The sequence below is a fragment of the Heterodontus francisci genome, chromosome 15, assembly GCF_036365525.1.
Source record: "Heterodontus francisci isolate sHetFra1 chromosome 15, sHetFra1.hap1, whole genome shotgun sequence".
Classification (NCBI taxonomy): domain Eukaryota; kingdom Metazoa; phylum Chordata; class Chondrichthyes; order Heterodontiformes; family Heterodontidae; genus Heterodontus; species Heterodontus francisci.
The window spans coordinates 6,486,964-6,511,311 of record NC_090385.1 but is presented as its reverse complement, the minus strand read 5'-3'; the positions used below and the strand labels follow the sequence as shown (position 1 = coordinate 6,511,311).

At 41.2% G+C, this 24,348-nt stretch overlaps 1 protein-coding gene across 5 annotated transcripts in view; it reads left to right on the top strand.

The window, feature by feature from the left end:
• LOC137377477 (phospholipid-transporting ATPase IG-like) overlaps positions 1-24,348 on the top strand; it is a 195,097-nt gene that overhangs the window by 64,394 nt on the left and 106,355 nt on the right. For all 5 annotated transcript variants that reach the window (XM_068047102.1, XM_068047105.1, XM_068047101.1 and 2 more), the window contains 6 exons: positions 5,229-5,332; positions 18,005-18,055; positions 18,693-18,757; positions 18,997-19,078; positions 20,829-20,979; positions 22,902-23,099. In XM_068047102.1, the coding sequence (XP_067903203.1) occupies positions 5,229-5,332; positions 18,005-18,055; positions 18,693-18,757; positions 18,997-19,078; positions 20,829-20,979; positions 22,902-23,099 (651 nt within the window). The remainder of the gene's footprint in view (positions 1-5,228; positions 5,333-18,004; positions 18,056-18,692; positions 18,758-18,996; positions 19,079-20,828; positions 20,980-22,901; positions 23,100-24,348) is intronic.

Here is a 24,348-nt window from a genome sequence, read left to right as displayed (position 1 = left end):
AAGAAAAAGGATAAGATATGGAATGTTCCAGATGGCCTTTGGTCTGGCATCTGAGGGCACATAGACGGCCGTCACTGGGATCTTTCTGGAGCAGTTCTGTTTAGAAGACGTTGGGAGAATTACTGTATCAGTGGTTTCAGCTATCACACTGGATTCTCTGAAGATTTTCCAAAACCAGGCAGGTGACTTCTCCCTTCGGCTACACACCAACTGAGCATTCAAGCAGACCAGGCCCAAATCTGAAAGCCAAAACTCCTGACAATCATATACCTAGACATGACATGTGACTTCTCTGTAAACAACTCCAATAGCCAGCAAGGTTCCTATGTTTATATTGCACTTTGTTGTCTCTTCCAGTATGTTTTTTTAATCCAAAGTGTCCTTCCAGTAACCCTTGTTTCAAAACAAAACAGCAAATCCAGGCATCTTCAGTCTTGCAAATGAACCAATTTTCACAGTCTTTAAAACTTGTCCTCAAAAAATATTCATAATGGAAACACCTTCATGACAATAGTTTACAACAAAAATACATCCTTCAATGCACAAAAAACCAACAAGGCAAGTGTTTCAACCATGGCTAACGAAAGAAATCAAGGATTGTATTGTATCAAAGGAAGAGGCATATAAAGTTGCCAAAAAGTAAGCCTAAGGATTGGGAGCATTTTAGAATTCTGCACAGGAGGATCAAGAAAAAAATTAAAGGGAAAATCGAATATGAGAGTAAACTAGTGAGAAACATAAAAACGGACTGTAAAAGCCTTTAGGTATGTGAAAAGGAAATGATTAGCAAAAACAAATGTGATTCCATTACAGGTGGAGTCAGGAGAATTTATAATAGGGAAGAAAGAAATGGTAGTGAAACTAAATAAATACTTTGTGTCTATCTTCATGGAGGAAAATACTATAAATCTCGCAGAAATAATAGAGATTCGAGGGGATTCGAGAGTAAATGAAGAACAGCAAGACATTAGTATTTTTAAAAAAAAAAAGTGCTAGAGAAATTAATGGCACTTAAAGCAGATAAATCCCCTCGACCTGATCTGCATCCCACAGTGTTGAAAGAGGTGGCTGTAGAGATAGTAGATGCATTGGTGGTTATCTTTCAAAATTCTATAGACTCGGGAATGGTTCCTGCAGATTGGAAGGTGGCAATTGGAGGGTGAGAGAAAATGGGCAACTACAGACCTGTTGGTCTAACATCAGATGTAGAGAAAATGTTGGAATCTATAATAAAGAATATAGAAAATAATGGTAGGATTGGGCAGAGTGAGCAAGGCTTTATGAAAGGGAAATGGTGTTTAACAAAACCTGTTAGAGTTTTTTGAGGATGCAACTAGCAGAATAGATGAGGGGGATCAGTGGATGTGGTAAATTTAGATTTTCAGAAAGCTTTTGACAAGGTCCCACAAGAGATTAGTAAACATAATTAGAGCACATGGGATTGGGGGGAATATACTGGCATGGATTGAGAACTTGTTAACAAACAGAAAAGAGAGTTGGAATAAATGGGTCATTTTCAGGTTGTCGGGCTGAGACTAGTGGGGTATCACAGAATCACAGAATAATACAGTGCAGAAGAGGCTCTTCGGCCCATCGAGTCTGCACCGATACATTAAAGACACCTGACCTGTCTACCGAATCCCATTTGCCAGCACTTGGCCCATAGCCTTGAATGTTATGATGTGCCAAGTGCTCATCCCAGGTACTTTTTAAAGGATGTGAGGCAACCCGCCTCTACCACCCTCCCAGGCAGTGCATTCCAGACCGTCACCACCCTCTGGGTAAAAAAGTTCTTCCTCAAATCCCCCTTAAACCTCCTGCCCCTCACCTTAAACTTCTGTCCCCTCATAACTGACCCTTCAACTAAGGGGAACAGCTGCTCCCTATCCACCCTGTCCATGTCCCTCATAATCTTGTACACCTCGATCAGATCACCCCTCAGTCTTCTCTGCTCCAGTGAAAACAACCCAAGCCTATCCAACCTCTCTTCATAGCTTAAATGTTCCATCCCAGGCAACATCCTGGTGAATCACCTCTGCACCACCTCCAGTGCAATCACATCCTTCCTATAAGGGTACCACAATGATCAGTGCTCATGCCCCAGCTGTTCACAATTTATATGAATGATTTGAATATGGGGATTAAATGTAATTTTTCCAAGTTTGCAGCTGACACAAAACTAGGTGGACGTGTGAGGATGCTGCAAGGAAATTTGGAGAGGCAAAGCGAGTGGACAAAAATTTGGCAGATGGAATACAATGTGGAGAACTGTGAGGTCATCCAGTTTGGTAGGAAAAACAGAAATACAAAGTATTTCTTAAATGGTGAGAGGCTGGAAAGTGTTGAACTTCAAAGGGACTTGGATGTTCTTGTTCATGAGTCACTGACAGCTAACATGCTGGTACGGCAAGCAGTCAAGAAGGTAAATAGTATGTTGGCCTTCATTACAAGAGGATTTGAGTATAGGAGTAAAGTTGTCTTAGCGCAGTTATATAGAGCCTTGGTGAGACTGCACCTGGTGTATTGTGTGCAGTTTTCATCTCCTTACTTAAAGAATGATAAACTTGCCAAAGAGGGAGTGCAGTGAAGGCTCACCAAACTAATTCTTGGGATGGAGGAATTGTCCTATGAGGAAAGATTAAATAGACTGGGCCTTTATTCTCTTATTTAGAAGAATAAGAGGTAATCTCATTCAAACATAAAATTCTTACAGGGCTCGACAGGGTAGATGCAGGAAAGATGGTTAGGAAGTCCAGAACCAGAGCACACAGTCTCAGAATAAGGGGCAGGCCATTTAGGACTGAGATGAGGAAGAATTTCTTCTGTCAGAGGGTGGTGAATCTTTGACATTCTCTGCCCCAGAGGGCTGTGGAGGCTCAGTCGTTGAGTATCTTCAAGACCTTGATCGATAGATTTCTACACATTAAAAAGATCAAGGGATATGGGGATAGTGCAGGAAAATGGTGTTGAAGTAGATGAGCCATGATCTTATTGAATGTGGAGTGGGCTCAAAGGGCTGAATGACCTACTCCAGCTCCTGTTTCTTATGTTTTATGTTACTTCATCAATAAATTCAATTAGATTAGTCAAGCATGATCTGCCTTTCACAAATCCGTGATGGCTATCCTTAATTGCCTCACTTCTCAGAAGTGTCTGTTGATATTTTCACTGATTATTGTTTCTAAAACCTTACTCCACCACTGATTAAACTAACTGGCCTGTAGTTGCTAGGACTGCCCTTGTACCCTTTCTTGAATAAGGTTGTCACATTAGCTACTCTCCAGTCCTCTGGCATTTTCCTGTATCCAAGAAATATTGTAAGATTATGGCAAGCCCTTCGGCTATTGCCATCCCCACTTCCTTTAGCAACCTAGGATGCAAGCCATCCGGACCAGGTGACTTATCTACCTTAAGCAGAGCCAGCGATTTTTGTACCTGCCCCCTCTCAATTTTAATCCTATCCATTACCTCTACTCTCTTTGATTTTACTGATATTTTGGGAGCCTCCATTTCTTTAGTGAAAACTACTACAAAGTACTTAAAGTATATTAGCCTTGCCCTATGCCTCTAAGCATATATTACCCTCTCTGTCCCTAATAGGCCCCATTCCTCCTCCTCACTAATTGCTTACTATTTACATGTCTGTTAAAGATGTTTGGGTTCCCTTTTGTGTTGGCTGGCATTCTATTTTCATATTCTCTTTGACAGTCTTATTTTGCTCTTCATCTCCCTTCTTCACTTATTGTATATAGCTGGTTCTCAGTTGATGAGTTCGCCTGACATGCATCATACACTTTTTTTTTGGTTTCTTAATCAACATCTCTATCATCCTCTACATTAGGGAGACCAAGCGCAGACTGGGTGACCGCTTTGCGGAACATCTCCGCTCAGTCCGCAAGCAGGACCCTGAGCTTCCGGTTGCTTGCCATTTCAACGCTCCCCCTGCTCTCATGCACACATCTCTGTCCTGGGATTGCTGCAGTGTTCCAGTGAACATCAACGCAAGCTCGAGGAACAGCATCTCATCTACCGATTAGGCACACGACAGCCTGCCGGACTGAATATTGAGTTCAGTAATTTCAGAGCATGACAGCCCCCCATTTTACTTTCATTTTTAGTTATTTTTTCTTTTTTTTTAACATTTTTTACAATCTTTATTTTTGCATTTATTTCATTTCATCTTAGTTTGTCTAGTTTGCTTACCCACTTTTTTTTTTTCAGGTTTGCACTTGCTGCTGTTCAATATTCAGTGTATTAACACCTAATCTGTACTAATGCTTTGTCTTTCAACACACCATTAACATATTGTTTGCCTTTGCTCCGTGACCTTTTGGTCAGCTATGTGGCCTGGTCCAATCTAGACCTCCTTTGTTATCTCTTGCCCCACCTCCACCTCACTTGCTTATAACCTGTGACTTTTCTAATATTTGTCAGTTCCGAAGAAGGGTCACTGACCCGAAACGTTAACTCTGCTTCTCTTTTCACAGATGCTGCCAGACCTGCTGAGTGGTTCCAGCATTTCTTGTTTTTATCTCTATCATCCTGGTCAGCCAAGGAGACCTGTTCTTGGTTCCCCTAGCTTTCACCCTTGTTGGAATGTTCCTAGTCTGTACTTGAGGCATCTCTTCCTTAAAGATAACCCATTGTTCTGATAGAGCTGTTGCTGACTGTCTTTGGTTCCATTCTACCCTGGCTAGATCCCTTCTCATCGTGTTGAAATCAGCCCTCTTCTAATCTACTGTATTTTGTTCCTTGTTTTTCTGCATTACTGGTCTAAACCTTATGATACAATGATCACTCTTACCCAAATTGTCCTCTAGAGACACTTGGTCCACCTGGCCCACCTCATTTCCCAGCACCAGATCCAGCGATGCCTTTTTTCTAATTAGACAGGACATACTGATCAAGAAAGTTCTCCTGAAAACATTCTAGAAATTCTTCCCCCTCCTTACCCTTTATTCTACTCTCAAATTATCCCAATTGATATTTGGGTAATTAAAATCTCCCAAAATCACAATTCTGTAGTTCTTGATTTATCATATTGCCACTTATCTAACTTCCAAATTTTGTAATGTTAGTAGCCTTTGCTGCATCTTTTTGGCATTATTGAATGTAAAAATTAGAACTTGCACAACATAACCTATTATCAGACATCATGGGTTTAGTTTTTTGTCTATTACATTCTAATTGATTTTTTTAAATTGCATTTTAAAAAAATTCTTGACAAGACATACTTGACTGTGCCGGACACCAGTGCATTCCGTACAGATATAGAAGTAGATTCTTTGAACGCCGCCATTGAATGTGAACAACCTCAGCCTGACCTTTACAAGTAAGTTTTTTTTTTTTTATTTGCTTGACTCCCATCTGAAGTACTGTTTAATTTTGGCTACTGCACCTCAGGAAGAATACTGGCCTCTAGGTGTGTACACTACTGATTAGCCAGAATGATACTGGAGCTTGGAAGGTTAAATTATGAGTTCAGGCTGAATAAACGTTTTGTCTTCTCTTCTGTAAGAGATGATCTGATCAAGGTGTTGAAAATGTTAAAATAATTCAATACGATTAGATTCAGAATAAACTATTTCCTCTTGTGCTTGATTCCCCTCAAGGGGACATGATCTACAAATTAGAGCTAGGCCATTTAGGGGTGAAGTCAGGAAGCACTTTTTTCTACACAAAAGGTAGCAGAAATCTGCAGCACTCCTTTTCTAGCCCTCCTCCCCCCCCCCCCCCCCCCCTCCAAAAGGCTATGGGCAATCAGTTTTCAAGAAAGATGGCTAGATTTTAGTAAGGAAGGGGCAAGAGTTAGAGTGAAGGCAGGTAAGTGAAATTGAGATGCAGATCAGCCATAATCTAATTTAATATTAGATTAGGTTTGAGGTTCTGAATGGCCTACTCCTATTCCTGATGTTTTTATTTGTCTAGCTAAAAGATTCCATTGCATCACTATTTACAGTGAATCAGAGGCTATTGTGCTACCATGATCTAACAGTTTATGTGTAACACACAGTGTATTATTGTGATCTTTGTAGCATGGCCCTGGATTTTAAAATGTTCTCTTCCTTGACAGCATAATGTAGACTGATAATTAATTGTAGTACTGAGGCATTGCTATATTCAGATGTGCTTTCCATTTAATGAAATGTTAAAATCAAGATGCTACTTGGCTATTTTGTTCCTCAGTTTTGTTGCTTCAGTTAAATTATATTTGTAAAAAATCCCCAGTTTATTTGTTGTCTTAATTTTTAATTCAAATTGTTGAAAAATTGAAAACATTTTACGTATTTAAAAAATTTTTTAAGTAACTGCAGAGGCTAAAGATCACATGGCACCCTGAAAGAATGGGAAAATCTCGTGTCAACCACTTGAAGAAAAAAAATGAACTTGTCTTTCAACTCTCTGCTGTTTTGGAAGTTGCTGGCAGAGTGGCTGCTATGTTTTTGGACATAATGACAGTTACTGGACTTTACAAAGGATTCATTGGATGCAAAATGTCTATGGACATTTAAACGTAGTATGACACTAAAAATTATACCTTTGCATAACTTTGTTCTTCATTTCTCAATTCATTGTTTCCCTCTCCGTAGGGATGGTGCACACTTTTTCATTGTAATATCTACAATTCTGTGTGTCTGTTTCAGTCACGTGTATGTGCACATACACACATCTCCCCACTACCCTTCTCTACATCTCCCAGTGTCTCAGTATGCTCATCCATGTGTGATTTAGGAGTGTATGGGGTGGGGGGGGAAGCTGTGAAAAGCCAGTTGCTGCTCGTATCCGTCAGATGATCCAACTTTGTGCCACCCACCCCACCTACTGTAACTTCAATTCCTGGTGGTGGGGGGGGAAGGGGGAATTAAACCTTTACTGATCTCTATTTTTCTGTCTTGTTTTTGTTAAAGCTCAAGGTATGTAGCAATATACCAAACATCATATAATGAATTAGAGGTTGGTAGTGGAATTGGGTAGGGGCACAGTTCATGGGAGGTGTCGTGTCACATGCATGTGAAAGCAATTTGGCTGGAAATTGAGAATGTGAGCGATTTGGGAGATTAGTGATTTGTAATTGGCAAATGGGTGGAATATGCATATTTTTCCAGGATAAAATTTTGCCCAGGATAAATGTGGAAATCACCCAGCTATGTACTGTCCACAAAAAGCAAGACAAATCCAATCTGGTCTATTTACTGCCCCATGACTCGACTCTCGTTCGTCAGTAAAGTGATTGAAGGTGTTGTCGACGGTGCTATCAAGTGGCACCTACTCAGCAATATCCTGCCAGGTGAGGTGAGAGTGACTGCTCTTGACAGTAAGGCAACATTTGAATGAGTGTGGCATCAAGGAGCCTTGCCAGAATTGAAGTCAATAGGAATCTGGGATGGGGGAGGAGCTCTCCATTGGTTGGAGTCATATCTAGTACAAAGGAAGCTGGCTGTGGTTATTGGAGACCAAATATCTAAGTTCCAGGACATTGCTGCAAGAGTTCCTCAGTGTAATGTCCTAGGCCCAACCATCTTCAGCTGCTTCATCAATGACCTTCCCTCCATCATAAGGTTAGAAGTGGGGATGTTCGCTAATAATTTTATGCTGTTTAGTACCACTCTCAATTCCTCAGATACTGAAGCAGTCTGTGTCCATATGCAACATGACTTGGTCAACTTTCAGCCTTGGGCTGATAAGTGGCAAGTAACATTCCTGCCACACAAGTGCCAGGCAATCTCTTTGTCCAACAAAAGAGAACCTGACCATCTTGCCTTGACATTCAATGGCATGTACATCACTGAATCCCCCACCATCAACATCCTGGGGGGTTACCATTGACTGGAAACTGAACTGGAGCAGTGATATAAATACTGTGGCTACAAGAGCAGGTCAGAGACTCTGAATTCTGCAGTGAGTAACTTACCTCCTGGCTCCCCAAAGCCTGTCCACCATCTACACGACACTAGTCAGATGTGTGATGGAATACTTTCCACTTGGCTGGATGAGTGCAGTCCAACACACTCGAGAAACTCAACGCCGTTCAGGACAAAGCATCCCGCTTGATCAGCACCGCATCCACCACCTCCTACATTCACTCCCTTCACCACTGATGCAACGTGGCAGAAGTGTGTACCATCTACAAGATGCACTGCAGCGACTCACCAAGGCTTCTTCGACAGCACCGTCCAAATCTGCAACCTCTACCACCTAGGAGGGCAAGGGGAGCAGATGCATGGGAATGCCACCATTTGCAAGTTCCCCTCCAAGTCACACATTATCCTGACTTAGATCATTCCTTCACTCATTGGGTTAAAAACCTGGAACTCCCTTCCTTTCAGCACTATGGGTATCGCATGGGCTGCAGCAGTTCAAGAAGACGGTTCCCCACCACCTCCTTAAGGGCATTTAGGGATTGGCAACACATGTTGGCCTTGCCAGTGACGCTTGCATCCCATGAATGAATAAAAAGGCATTTTTCATGGCTGCAAGTAGAGGCTTTAACTAATGAATATGTTTAGAGTCTGGAAAATGCCAACAGGAAAGCACAGATAAGCAACGAGCACTCTGGAACTTGAGTCAGTTATTAGGTTTCCAGATACATCAATGAAATCTTTTGGGGAGTAGGATGGATGGACCTAAGGGTGTGTTGCCTCAGGTTGTTACTATAAAAGTTCAACTCAAACTGTAGGCCACAAGCCAAAGGGTGGAATGTCATTGCAGCTATTTCTTAAAGAATACATGACCATATGGCTAAGCATAGTAATTTATTTGAGAATTACATTATTTCATCCCAGACCAGCATGAAACATTTAATGTAAATCTAGAGTTAGGAACTAGCTTGTCTCTGGAGTTAGGCTGGTTCAGATTCCAACAACTTGCATTTATATAGCCACTTTAATGTAAGAGGACGTCCCAAGGCACTTCACAAGAGCATAATGAAACAATATTTATATTGGGCCAAAGAAGGAAATATTTGCAAGGTTAAAAGATGTGGGTTTTAAGGAGCATATTAGAAGTACAGAGAGGTTTCAGAAATGAATTCTGGGGCTTAACAGCCTAAATGCCTGAAAGCACAGCTGCCAATGGCGAAGGGAGCGTGGGATGTACAAGAGGTCAGAGTTGGAGGAAAGCAGAATTCTCGGAGGGTTGTAAGGCTGGAAGAGGTTACAGGGAAAAGGAGCAATAAGACCATGGAGGGATTTGAGCAAGGTTGAGAATTTTAAATTTGAGACCTTGGTGGACCGGGTGGCAATGTATTGAGCACTTGGGTGATAGGTGAGTGGGTCATGATGCAGTTTAGGATATTGGCAGCAAAGTTGCAAATGAGCTGTAGTTTTTGGGGTTAAACGATGGGAAGTGGGCTGGGAGAGCTTTATAGTAAGTAGTCAAATCCGGAGGCATGGATGAGAGTTTCAGCAGCAGATTGGATGATGCAGGGGCAGAGATGGGTGATTGTTGTAGAGGTAGAAGTAGGCAGTCTTTGTGGTGCAAAGAATATGGGGTTGGAAACTCAACTCCGGGTCATATAGCAATCTGTGATTCAGCTGAGGCAATGACTGGTAGGGTGATGGAATTTGTGGCAAGGGTACAGAGTTTGTGATGGGGCTGAAGACGCTGGCATAAGGAGACATGTAAACTTCAAATCCCCGCTTTTAATAGAATTTTCAGTGACAGGCAACGGCTGATGAGCAGCGCTCTAGCATACGATGAAATATGTAGATGGAGAGATCTGCTATTCCCTGAGATGAGGGGAAATTGGTGTTTTTATTCGTTTGAGGGATGTGGGTGCCGCTGGCTAGGCCAGCATTTATTGCCTATCCCTAATTGCCCTTGAGAACATGGTGATGAACTGCTGCCTTGAACCGCTGCAGTCCTTGGAATATAGGTACACCAACAGTGCTGTTAGGAAGGTAGTTCCAGGATTTTGACCCAGAGACGATGAAGGGTAAACAAAAACTTGATGCTTCCTGCTATATTGCTTTGATAGAGAGTGCATGCACCAGAAGGTAGCATTCGACTTGCTGTGAATTAACAGTAAAAGTCGTCATATTTGCATATTTCATTTTGGATATTGCACTAGTTGCCATGTTTTATCAAAATTTATAGTCCCATCATTAAATCTTTTTATTGAGTCCTGAAACTTGATGTCACCTTTTGCTTAAGTCTCAGATTTTTTAATGTATTGCATACTCCATGGTGGAAGATTGCATGAAATGAGCAACTTGGTATTCAGGAAGAACAAAGGAGCCTGCATTTATACAGAGCCTTTCACTACCTCAAAGAACTCTGCATGAACTGTAGCCACTGATATAATGTAGTTAAACCATTGAATCCCATTTAACTGCTGCAGAGATGGAGGCTGCGGTCAACAACAGTGTGGCTTTTTATTTTAGTCCAAGGTATTTTAAGTTGTCAAATTGGCCACAACATACCAGTAATACAACCTGCCAAATTATTTACACATCTAATGTCCTAAACAACATAAACTTGATCAATTTAGATGCTGCTAATCGTGTTTTCTGGGCAGTATAAGAGCAGAAGGTTGGTATATCTAAGCCAAGGCACCAAGCTTTCCACAATAATACAATGTGTGTTTGTCTTTTTTTAACCTCCCACCTTTCTGGAATTCTCTGTCTCATGGGTTGACATATTTCCTTGATTAAACCTGGTCCTCTATAGCATTTGCATTTCTGGTTGCTTTTGGTGAGAGTTGAAATAGACATGCCCCTGTTGTAAAATAAAAACAGAAAATGCTGGAAATACCTAGTAGGTTAGGCAGCATCTGTGGCGAGAGAAACAGAGTTAGCGTTTCAGGTCTGTGACCTTTCATCAGAACACCCCTGTTGTGAATGGTGCTGTCTGTTCCTGTGTCAACCTCTGGGCTGCACCGAAGTTTAATGGTCAGAAGTTTGCCACTTTGTATGATTTTAATTTTAAGCTTTGGTTTCTGCAACCTAATTACTTGATTTTCAGCAGAAAGTTGCAGTATTTCTCCTCTATACTACAAAAAAATAAACTTGATGGTAAAATTGACAAAAAGTTGGTTATTGCCGTAATTGCAAAACTGAGCCAATTCGGAACAAAGTTTATGGAGTGGGTATCTAGATTTGTACGCAGACTTTCATGTTAGGTGGGTGGGCAATAACAGTAAATATGAGTGGTGAATACTTCTGCTGTCCTAAGTACATAGTTCTCTGTTTGGAATAATTGGAACCATCCAATAGAAATTTGGGTTAAAATGTGAGCTCAAAAGATTTTTTATTAGGCATGGGTCTTAAGGGTTGCAGAACCAAGGCGGGTGAATGTAGTTAAAATACAGATCAACCATGATTAATTTTAATGGCATGACATTAATTTGAATTGCATGACAGGCTTGAGGGGCTGAATGGCCACCTCCTATCTCTGTTCCATGGCCCTCCATATTCCTAAGAAGAATGTAATAGTAACATGTTGAGCCTTTTGAGCCAGCTCTGCAATTTGGTTAGCCCTTTCATCTCTATCTTTTTATGCTGTACTCCCCATCCTTTCAAGAGTATCCCTTGATGTTGACAACACAGACACACAACCTTATCCTTTGGGGGTCAACCGTGGTAGAGTTGGGGAGTTCTGCTTAGCTTTGGGAAACTGTAAACTATGGGGATGGCTTCAGGATTAATCTCTACATAGTCAATTGTATTGTTTTCTCCTTCCTATGTTGTCTCATTCTAATGTAACCAATTTCACATGCATAATTATCTCTGGTGTTACTTTCTGTGCCTATGTTTTGAGGTTTGAACTGTTGCCAAACTGTTTGCTACATACCAGTTTGATTCTCAATTTAAATGCGTAACCCTCTGATTGCCATTCTTCATTTTTCTTAGTGTTATGATTATTAAACGGCCTAAAACACATACTTTTAAAAAAAATCAAATTTGGATGTAAAAGCTCAATCATTTACGCACTTAAACTAATTGGGCTCCTTTTCTAATATTTAACCAATCTTCTTTGGCCTCCTTATCTCGAGAGACAATGGGTAAGTGCCTGGAGGTGGTCAGTGGTGTGTGGAGCAGCGCCTGGAGTGGCTATAAAAGGCCAATTCTAGAGTGACAGGCTCTTCCACAGGTGCTGCAGAAAAATTTGTTCGTCTGGGCTGTTACACAGTTGGCTCTCCCCTTGCGCTTTTGTCTTTTTTCCTGCCAACTGCTAAGTCTCTTCGACTCGCCACACTTTAGCCCTGTCTTTATGACTGCCCGCCAGCTCTGGCGAACGCTGGCAACTGACTCCCACGACTTGTGATCAATGTCACAGGACTTCATGTCGTGTTTGCAGACGTCTTTGAAGCGGAGACATGGACGGCCGGTGGGTCTGATACCAGTGGCGAGCTCGCTGAACAATGTGTCTTTGGGGATCCTGCCATCTTCCATGCGGCTCACATGGCCAAGCCATCTCAAGCGCCGCTGACTCAGTAGTGTGTATAAGCTGGGGATGTTGGCTGCCTCGAGGACTTCTGTGTTGGAGATACAGTCCTGCCACCTGATGCCAAGGATTCTCCGGAGGCAGCGAAGATGGAATGAATTGAGACGTCGCTCTTGGCTGACATATGTTGTCCAGGCCTCGCTGCCATAGAGCAAGGTACTGAGGACACAGGCTTGATACACTCGGACTTTTGTGTTCCGTGTCAGTGCGCCATTTTCCCACACTCTCTTGGCCAGTCTGGACATAGCAGTGGAAGCCTTTCCCATGCGCTTGTTGATTTCTGCATCTAGAGACAGGTTGCTGGTGATAGTTGAGCCGAGGTAGGTGAACTCTTGAATCACTTCCAGAGCGTGGTCGCCAATATTGATTGATGGAGCATTTCTGACATCCTGCCCCATGATGTTCGTTTTCTTGAGGCTGATGGTTAGGCCAAATTCATAGCAGGCAGCTGCAAACCTGTCGATGAGACTCTGCAGGCACTCTTCAGTGTGAGATGTTAAAGCAGCATCGTCAGCAAAGAGGAGTTCCCTGATGAGGACTTTCCGTACTTTGGACTTCGCTCTTGGACGGGCAAGGTTGAACAACCTGCCACCTGATTTTGTGTGGAAGAAATTTCCTTCTTCAGAAGACTTGAACGCATGTGAAAGCAGCAGGGAGAAGAAAATCCCAAAAAGTGTGGGTGCGAGAACACAGCCCTGTTTCACGCCACTCAGGATAGGAAAGGGGTCTGATGAGGTGCCGCCATGTTGAATTGTGCCTTTCATATTGTCATGGAATGAGGTGATGATACTTAGTAGCTTTGGTGGACATCCAATCTTTTCTAGTAGTCTGAAGAGACCACGTCGGCTGACTAGGTCAAAGGCTTTGGTGAGATCAATGAAAGCAATGTAGAGGGGCATCTGTTGTTCGCGGCATTTCTCCTGTAACTGATGAAGGGAGAACAGCATGTCAATGGTCGATCTCTCTGCACGAAAGCCACACTGTGCCTTAGGGTAGACACGCTCGGCCAGCTTCTGGAGCCTGTTCAGAGCGACTCGAGCAAAGACTTTCCCCACTATACTGAGCAGGGAGATTCCACGGTCGTTGTTGCAGTCACCGCGGTCCCCTTTGTTTTTATAGAGGGTGGTGATATTGGAATTGTGCATGTCCTGAGGTACTGCTCCCTCGTCCCAGCACAGGCATAGCAGTTCATGTAGTGCTGAGAGTATAGCAGGCTTGGCACTCTTGATTATTTCAGGGGTAATGCTGTCCTTTCCAGGGGCTTTTCCGCTGGCTAGAGAATCAGTGGCATCACTGAGTTCCGATTTTGTTGGCTGTATGTCCAGCTCATCCATGACTGGTAGAGGCTGGGCTGCATTGAGGGCAGTCTCAGTGACAACATTCCCCCTGGAGTACAGTTCTAGGTAGTGCTCAACCCAGCGGTCCATTTGTTTGCATTGGTCAGTGATTATGTCCCCTGATTTAACCAATCAAGGTGATCCATTTTATCACAAACACTCATTTAGATGGTGTTCTTCTTAAACATAAACATGTCTGGAACTTAGAATTAATTTTAATTAATCCATGAAAACCAGATTGCTTTTTGATGCTAAACTCCATTTCAGTTTTTAGTATAGCAAGGCAGTAAGCCCAAAAATCAAGGTTCCTTGTCTATCCAGTGTGAACTCATTCATTCTGGTGGCCTTGAAACCTGGGTTCATAACATTGGTAATAATTGGAAAGATTGTTCATTGCTAAGAATTTTTTGTGCATCTCATTTGCTTGAGTCATTAGCTGAGGAAATAATTGAGCAGATTCTGAAAAGGTACAGAACATACAAATTGTAAAAGGGAGTGGTGCATTTATCAGAGGAAAGAGGCATTGGAAATGGGGCGAATTTATAGACCATTGTTATCTGGGGTGCTGGGGGATCTCAACTTCGGTTTGAATCTAAGGTCATTGTATAGGCAGCATAATGCTATTTGCTCCAGGACATTGTCTGTTTACGGTGTTGGACAGTGATGGTTCTGATTACAGTGCCGTGCTGTTAGTCAGCTTTCCCTCCACTGAACAGCGTGAGAACTCCATGGTCAGCAATCAGTTTCTGTTGAATTTGATTGTCACTCAAGACTGTGCCCTCAATTTTATTTAAGATGCTGATCCTGTGAAGATTTATTACAGAACTGAAATATACATGTGCAGTTTCTTTTTAAAAACAGACGTTTTGCTTTTACTCTTAAATAATTTATTGCAACTCTTTTTTCATTTTTTTTTTAAACCTACCCCTTTTTGTGTTTAGATTAGAGATACAGCACTGAAACAGGCCCTTCGGCCCACCGAGTCTGTGCCGAACATCAACCACCCATTTAAACTAATCCTACACTAATCCCATATTTCTACCAAACATCCCCACCTGTCCCTATATTTCCCTACCACCTACTTATACTAGTGACAATTTATAATGGCCAATTTACCTATCAACCTGCAAGTCTTTTTGGCTTGTGGGAGGAAACCGGAGCACCCGGAGAAAACCCACGCAGACACAGGGAGAACTTGCAAACTTCACACAGGCAGTACCCGGAATCGAACCCAGGTCTCTGGAGCTGTGAGGCTGCGGTGCTAACCACTGCGCCACTGTGCCGCCCTGTTGTGGGTAGCTGGCTACCATTCAGAATTGCATTTTCTAAAAACAAGTTCCATTGTGTATTATATTCATCTTTCTGCATTATTAATGCACTTGATCTTTACTTTGAGCTTTTATTTTCTGTGGGATATCAATTAAAATAAGGCTCAAAGTAAAGCTAATTAGTTTATCATGCATTGGAATCAAAATGATTATTTTTCCAAAACAGCATAATGCATTGGGGTCTTTTTGCAATGCTAAAACATAATGAAGTTCTCCTACTGTGTAGTAACAAATTAACATTTGCGCTAAGCCCAAAAGAACTCTGCAATTATTAGGAGTCATCAATTGGACATATTAAACTCTGCTTCAGATGCACCATAATGTGCTGCAGCAGGGAATCTCACAGTGTGGCTGAGAGTTAGACCTGCATCTACATAATTAAGCTCAAAGTTTTTGAAGGAAGCGGTCACCACTGACTAGAAACTTAACCCAACCTGCTACATCAGTTCGTAGTGGCTGCAAGAGCTTGAAAAGGCTAGATGTGCTGTGGCAAGTGGCTTGTCTTCTGACACCTCAAAGCTCCTTCTCCATCTACAGGGCTTGTCAAGTGTGATGAAATATTCATCACTTATCTGCATGCCTGCAGCCATGACTACAGTTAAACTCGACACCATGTAACAGGTGGCTTGATTGGCACACCTGCTATTGGACTCAATATCTATATCCTCCATCACTGGAGCTCTTTGACTGTCATCTGCAGTGCAGCCTGTCGACAGTGCATTAATTGACCAAGTTCAGTTCAACTGCACCTTGCCTCATGACCCCTTCCACCAAGAAGAACAAGAGCAGCAAGGTCATGGGGACTCCCAAGTTTCTTATCTGGGAATTCTCTACTGAACACCATCATAAGGAGTAAATGGGTTCAGCAAGGCAGCCTACCACCACCTGCTCAAGAGCAATTAGGGATGGACATTAAATGCTGGCCATGTCAGTGATGCTAACATCCCAAGAACGAATAAAAAGAAACATTCAGGATAGCAATAATTGTAATCTTGGGATGTGGGCAATATTTGGAAGAGCAGTTTTTTTCTTAAATATACATTCCATATGTATATTCCGGGTGGAGTTGATAAATCAAATGCATGATGTGCCATTGAGCCATACGGACCTTGAATTTGCACCCTTCTGTCATTTGTGCTTTTAACTAACTTCTCCAGGGCTGCAGTAGGGGTTCCACAGTTGATCTGTGTGTACCAAAGTGAGAGAGAGAGAGAAAAAAAAATCAACCATGGTTCCCTTGCCTAAGTGCAGTCAATGTAAGTTGAGCTTGAAAGTGCAGCCCTTCCCGTGTTTGAATAAACTTGCTGTCCTCCTCTGTCTCCATGCCAGCTGAAGAATGCACCTGCATGGTGAGTGTTCTCACTCCCTTGGGTGGAAAAAGGCATTTTATCCTATTCTCTGTCCAGTGGAGAAAGTATGAAAAAATAAGTATAACCTCATAGGACAGTACTGGGATAGAAAGCTGAAAGTTAGCAGGAATTGTAAAATCAGAAATGCTGAAAAAGTGAGACATTTCAGTAGTCCATTCATGCAACATGCTCAGGATGCCCCAAAATGCTTCACAGTTCAAATTACTTTTGAAGTTTATGCAAAGTTGCTATCTGCAAGGATGTACGGTAGCACAGTGGCTATGCTGCTGGATTAGTAATCTAGAGGCCTGGACTAATCCAGTCGCATGAGTCCAAATCCTAGCAGTTTGTAGCATCTACAAGATGCATTGCAGAAAATCCCCAAGGCTTCTTTGATAGCACCTTCCAAACCTTTACTGTCCAGAAGAACAAGGGCAGCAAGTGTACAGGAATACCATCACTTTCAAGTTCCCCTCCAAGTCGCACGCCATCCTGACTTGGAATTTATGTTGCTGTTCCTTCATTGTTGTTGGGTCAAAAATGTGGAAATCCCTACCTAATAGCATTGTGGGTGAATCTACACCACATGGACTGCAGTGGTTCAAGAACGCGGCTCAGCACTACCTTCTCGAGGGCAGTTGGAGATGGACAATAAATGCTGGCTTTACCAGCAACGTCCACATCCTGTGAGTGAATTTAGAAATAAAAGGCAGATGCAGCATCAGATTTGAGCACAGCAAGGTCCTGCAAACAGACAAACAGCAAATCCAATGACTGTTTTTGGATGTGGGAGATATCAAACCACCTCCGTTTGATGTCTCATCTGAAATACAGATGTCCTTGGGTCCTGGAGTAGAGCCTGAACCTACACTCGACTCTTGTCAAGAACTGAGCCAAGTGACCATGGGCAGAAAAAGCAGCATTGCCTGAGGCTGGAGTAAATAATAACAAAACTAAGATCCAAGTAACAAAATTACAGCAAAAGGCCAGAAAGTTGGTCATGAGTGAGACTCGGAGAAATCCTTTTTTTTGGTAAGGAATAGGTGCGATGCCGGAACGGGGTTATTTGAGAGCCACAGAGATGGACCTAGATCAGGACTGGCAGCAGTATAGCTGTAATGATTTAGCCTGGGATAATGCTAATTTAATGCTGACATTTCTATGTAGTCATTTTATGGTGATAAGTGTGCATGTTTTCTCCCAGGTTTGTTGGGGGCCAGATATAATGAGCCCCAAGAGATTGAGTAGTAGTTGGCCCAACAGGTTTTTTTCTTTATCTTGCTGTGCTGTAGAACAAACTGACATAGCATTATAAATCCTGGGAACTTAGGATGAGATCAATTTTTGTTTTTGTATTATAAAAAAAAACACATCCGGTAAATGATCTGGTCAGTGTGATATTGAAACATACCTGTACAGAATTTTGGCAGCTGTCTTTATTCTGTTCAGGCTAAAGATGTATTTTACTTTACTTTTTCAATAATACTGTTGCATGGAGATTTTTTAAAACAAAATCATACAACTTTAATATAAAATTTGATTGCAGGTTTGTTGGACGAGTTAACGTTTTCAGCGATAAACAAGAACCAACTGCAAGGTAAATGTTACAACAAAAGTTAGGTTTCTATGCAACTGAACTGTTGTACATTGGAAAATAACTCCAGATTTGTAAAACCAAGTATGCACTGAATCTGTGCATTGTGCTGAGGGGAGAGAGAGGTTGGAGACAATTTTATTTATAATCTTAATCTGATCAAGTAATACCCATTTTTAATTTAACAATCCCCATTTTCCAATGTTAGTATTGAAACCTTAAACTTCATAGTAGTCAAACATTGCTGCTTGGGGAAAAAATAATTATTTGCATGATTAATGTTCTGACAGAGCAGCAGATTAATTTGTGAGGAATTTCAGTGCAGATAAATGTATTGTCATATGTACTGGCTAATAAACTTGATCCAGTTAAACTCCATGTGCTTCAGGTATGCAAACCATTTACCCAGTGGGTGGAATTGATATTGCTTCAATTCATATTGCTTTGTAGGTACGAGAGAGGAGAGTTTTGAAAGCACACCTGTGGACACTGAGTGGCTTGGTTGGTCAAAGACACGAACTTAACTGAATTGTATGCAGATGTTCTTAACTGGGTTTTTGTCGATGTTTTGAACCAAGGAATATTTGTTATTTGATCGCATTTTTTTCTTCCAAAACTGATATATACTTATTTACGTTAGATCTTTGGGTCCTGAAAATCTGTTGCTAAGAGGAGCCACCTTAAAGAACACTGACAAGATATATGGTAAGCTTTTGTATCAATTATTGTGGAAGTAATTATATTTGAGGGGGAGGGTGGAGAGACCTCTGTTACTTATAATAAACAATGGTATAGTTGTCATTATACAGTTTTAAGCTATGAGTGAGGACTATATACTCTTCACAAAAGATAAAGTAATATCATTTTTCAGATGTTTTCAATATTTATACATGTACATGCATTGAACAATAGATATTGCATTTTTAACTGTTTGTCGATTTCAGGTGTTTCCATATATACTGGGATGGAAACCAAAATGGCCTTGAACTACCAAGGAAAGTCACAGAAACGCTCAGTGGTGGAGAAGTAATTACATTCTTATAAACTATGCATTTCATTCTAACTTATGAATGTGATTTTTTTTTTATTTCATTGAATTTCCTAATTGTGCCATTGCTAGCAATATTTTTGATTAGAATATTTTGTATTTGTTCTGAGCTTGAAAATAAGGGTGGATAGATCTGTTGCACTGCTAATGTAATGTTGTCCACATTGTTACGACCAGGTGAGAAAGGCGTCTAGGGGTCCCTCTGAGCCTTCACCTGGTCTTAACGTAACAGGGTTTAATTTTAAACACACCATGTTTTTAGCTCCCCCTCGGTGAATCCTTGTTCACCGCTTTCCACTTATAAGGCAAAGGAAGCAGCACAAACAGGTTTTCTTAGGTTTGAAGAAGAAAAGTTGAAATTTATTAAACTTCAACTATAATTCGGTTAACGCCCATGGATTCACGACACACCCACGCTAGCATGCATACCCTATACATGCAAATAGAGACAGAAAAGGGCAGAAGAAAAATAAAGTGGAAAACTTTGAGGCAATATCTGAAGAGTTTTTGTTACGGTTCTTTGAGCTCACTGTAGAGTCCTTGATTGTAGGTAGATCTTGCTTTTTGTTGGGGCCCAGTATTCTCCTTAAATCTCTTAAAGCCAACAAGGTTTTTCTCTCTTGGGGTTCATTTGTCTTCAGTGGATTCAGAGGCTTGTGAGAAAGAGATGGGAGCAGACAGGAATGAGATCTTCTCAGTCCAAGAGCAAATGGATACTCTGAGTTTAAACTGTTTAGTACAATTCAGAAAAACACCAGGTTTCCCAGCAGGTTAGTCATGTGACTAACTGGTGAGACCACGTCTTGGATTGTATCACCTTAGCTGTTTTTGGAATGCTCCTCTTACACACAATACCTGGTGATCAAGGTCCATTGTGTTTGAATGTGTCAGGGAATGGTCCTTTGTCCTTCCAATCACCGTCTGTTAATATGCAAATATCTTTTTCAGCCACGGCTGATCTATTTAACAAATCCTTTCTTCACTCCAGTAACGGTTTAAAATCAATGTTCATGACAAAATTAATGTGCCTCATACTTGGCAGGTGGCCAGCATGACAACATACTTTGGTTTGGAAAATAAAAATAACCTGGTCTACAAGACTAACTGCAGCTCAGTGTAGATACATTTTGTGGTTAATGTTTTCCTGGTTGATAACTGCAACACTGTGTAACATTGCAAATATATCTAATGTCGCAAATTTTGTGCAATAATTTTAATTGCTGTTTTTGTAATAATAGGAAGCAAACTTTTAATACAAGTTAGTTATTTTAGAGTGCAAGAAGGTCTATAAGGGTATGACTTACTAAGCCAGTTATTTTTGCTGCCACAGGATATTATGGATTGTAGCTACATAGTGAAATATAGGAAAAGAGGTGAGGTGAAAGTCTGGGCAGAGAAACAATGGAGCGCAGGACTTGGCTAATGCATTAACATAAGGCAGAGGAACTGTTATAGTAGAGAACGAGGGATGCTGAAATGCGAGAGAAATCAACCAGAATCTGGCAATGCAGAAGAGTAAAAGGGCAATAAAGATAAGGACAGCAGAAAATTACCGAGGCAGAACTGACAGAATTAGATACGGTAATGGTTTCTTCATTGTATTCCCAAATATACCTGTCACGATGATGGAAGCCAATTTTTAAAAATCTAACATTTCTTGCAGTTTCATTATTAGTATTATGTATCATAGCCATAAAAATAATTTGAAATATTTCTCTTCTCTTGTAGGTCTATTAATGTTTTTTTAATAGTGTATCTGTGCATATTGGTCAGTAAATCTTTGGTAGGCACCACATTGAAGTACATCTGGCAACATGATACTGCTAATGATGAGCCCTGGTATAGTTCAAAAACAGGCAAAGAAAGAGATACCAACAAGGTACTGCGATAATTTTAACTAATTTTTATGCTTAAACAGAGAAGATTTGCATTACAACGACTGGAAAATGATTTTGTATGGAGACGTACCCTGGCAGTTATGGGGGAAAAATTGTCTCCCAGTGCTAGCTGGGAGCTGCAAAATGATGGTCGCAGCTCAGTAGAAGTTGAAGATCTGGGGGTAGTGAAATTTCTTGAGGTTTGAGAGTGCCTGTTTTCTCTCTACAATTACTGAACGAATAAAGTTCCTTCATTGACAACTTCTTGTTTCAAACCCACATGTTCCTGTAGGTGTTAACATATCACTAATTAAAGAAAAGTAAGTTATGGATGACAAAGAAAAAACATTCTTCCAAGTGTTGTCCCCGGTTTAATTTTCATAAAATAACCACAGGAACAACACACAATGAAAAAAGTTTTGTATGGAAGCACGCCAATAGTGTATAGAAACTGCACCCTTAGAGTGATTTTTATACAGAATAAAACTGCTCTCACTTTTGTATAGCATGGAGTTAGTCTAAAGATATTTACACTCTTTTTGCTCAGTTCTCCTATTTTAAAAAATGAGATTGACTAGAATATTGGAAGCAATAGGAATTTGTTGATTTTTGTTTGCAGCAGGTCTAAGAGAAGCATGTTGTTATATATAGAATGCATTTTTTTTTACAATATGTACCATGGTTAATGACCCAAAATCAACACATCCCATTATGTAATTATCTAGAATACATTTATGATGCAGCAGTAAATGATCTTATGCAAGGTCCCTGTGCTTTGTCTGATTTTATTTTTGTACCTGCGTTTACACCCTTCCAGATGTATGGGAGCTGCACAAATCACTCAGCTAAAGCAATTAGATTGTGGTGATGAGTAACTCTAGGACTGAACTTGTAACATTCGGGTTGGGAATTGATCACTTGAGCTGCCAAATGTATCGCTCGGACTGTGGTAGTAATGACAGTCAGATTGTCAGCGTTTGCCTTCATTAGAAACTGCTGCCAGTTTCAGAGGAGTAGAGTCCATACATGTTCACTTAAAGGTGAAAGTCCAGAAGTTGCAGCCAATTCGTTCCACACTTCTCCAGAGGGTGCATTGCTGAGGGCCCCTCTTTCCCCCGACCCCTGCCCACCCCCTTCTCTTCCTCTCCCTCCACCAAGAATGCAATCAATTAGAAATCATTTAACTGACAAGAACTTTCACTGTTAGATTTAGTCTCGCTGTAAAAATTGAAAAAGTTGCACCTTATTGAATGGGGTGTCAACTGGATTTTTAATATAATTACTGCTGAATGGCTTCAATGACCCTGAAAGAATAATTTTAGATTTGAGTGTCGAGTTTCTGCATGATAAAATTCCCTTCTTAAAAAAAAAACTACTTAATCTTCTACTTAATCTTGAGTGTATGTTCCAATAAATTTATAAAAGTAAAATAATTCAGTTTTTAACTTCCTGGTTTGCTATCGCTGTGAATACTTTCAATTTGATTGGTTGCCATCACTGCTGCTTGAAGCCTGGAGATCCCTTTGTCTTAGCGGCAGATTCAAAGTGCAGTTGGGAAGGGGATCCATGCCACTGAGATGGTTAGATCTTTGTGGGCAGCTTTCTTCAAGGTCAGCGGTGTCATTGCTTTGCTGTCAACTGTGAAATCTAGCCTTTGTGCTTTGTTTCTTTTGAAGTTGTATGTAAACAGTTGGGAAGTATTGCCTTCTGTTGGTTGAAAAAATCCTCAGCTGTTTTAGTTTTTTATTTTCTTTGCTATTAAGGTGGAGAAAGATAGAACTTAAAAAATGTAGATGGGAGGGGGAAAAGACTCGGGCCGAAGGGCCTGTTTCAATGCTGTATCTCTAAATAAAAAATAAATAAATAATAAAGAAGCTGACCAGCCTTTTCTGCACATGTAGCTAATGAACTGCACTGTTCACAGCTTGTGAAGATGTTCACTGACTTCCTCTCCTACATGGTGCTGTTCAACTTCATTATTCCCGTCTCAATGTATGTCACCGTGGAGATGCAGAAATTCTTGGGTTCTTACTTCATTACCTGGGATAAGGACATGTATGACGACCATTTGGGTGAAGGAGCACTGGTAAACACATCGGATCTCAATGAAGAGCTAGGACAGGTCCGTACCAGATTATATATTTTATGTGAAATTGTCTTTTTTATTTTGTGTGAGTGAATAATTCTCGTACGGACTGGTGTGTAACTTCAGGATAAAATGCAGCTACGCTTACATAATCCGATTTGCTTTACTAACATTATTCAAGAAGGATAGCAGGGATAAAACCAGGTAATTACAGGCCAGTGAGTCTAACATCAGTGGTAGGGAAACTATTGCAAAAAATTCTGAGGGACACTTGGCGAAGCAGGGATTAATCAAGGATAGTCAGCATGGCTTTGTCAGGGGGAGATGATGTCTAACAAATATGTTTGAATTTTTCGAGGAGGTGGCTAGGTGTGTAGATGAGGGTAAAGCAGTTGATGTAGTCTTACATGGACTTCAGTAAGGCTTTTGATAAGGTCCCACATGGGAGATTGGCCAAGAAGGTAAGAGCCCATGGGATCCAGGGCATTTTATCAAATTGGATTCAAAATTGGCTTAGTGGCAGGAGGCGGTGAGTGATGGTCGAAGGTTGTTTCTGCGATTGGAAGCCTGTGACCAGTGGTGTACTGCAGGGATCGGTGCTGGACCCTTGCTGTTTAATGTACGTTAATGATTTAGACATGAATATAGGAGGTATGATCAGTAAGTTCGCAGATGACAGGAAAATTGGTTATGTCGTAAATAGTGAGGAGGAAAGCCTTAGATTACAGGACGATGTAGATGGGCTGGTAAGATGGGCAGAGCAGTGGCAAATGGAATTTAATCCTGAGACGTGTGAGGTGATGCATTTTGGGAGGTCTAACAAGGCAAGGGAATGTACAATGGATGGTAGAACCCTAGGTAGTACAGAGGTTCAGAGGGGCCTTGGTGTACTTGTCCATAGATCACTGAAGGCAGCAGCACAGGTAGATAAGGTGGTGAGGAAGGCATATGAGATACCTGCCTTTATTAGCCGAGGCATAAAATATAAGAGCAGGGAGGTTATGATGGAACTGTATAAAACGCTAGTTAGGCCACAGCTGGAGTACTGTGTACAGTTCTGGTCACCACACTATAGGAAGGATGAGATTGCACTGGAGATGGTGCAGAGGAGATTCACCAGGATGTAGCCTGGGCTGGAGCATTTCAGCTATGAAGAGAGACTGGATAGGCTAGGGTTGTTTTCCTTAGAGCAGAGCAGGCTGAGGGGGGCGGGGATTGGTTAGGTTGGTTTCCCTCAGCCGAAGTGTCAATAATCAGGAGGCATAGATTTAAGGTAAGGGGCAGG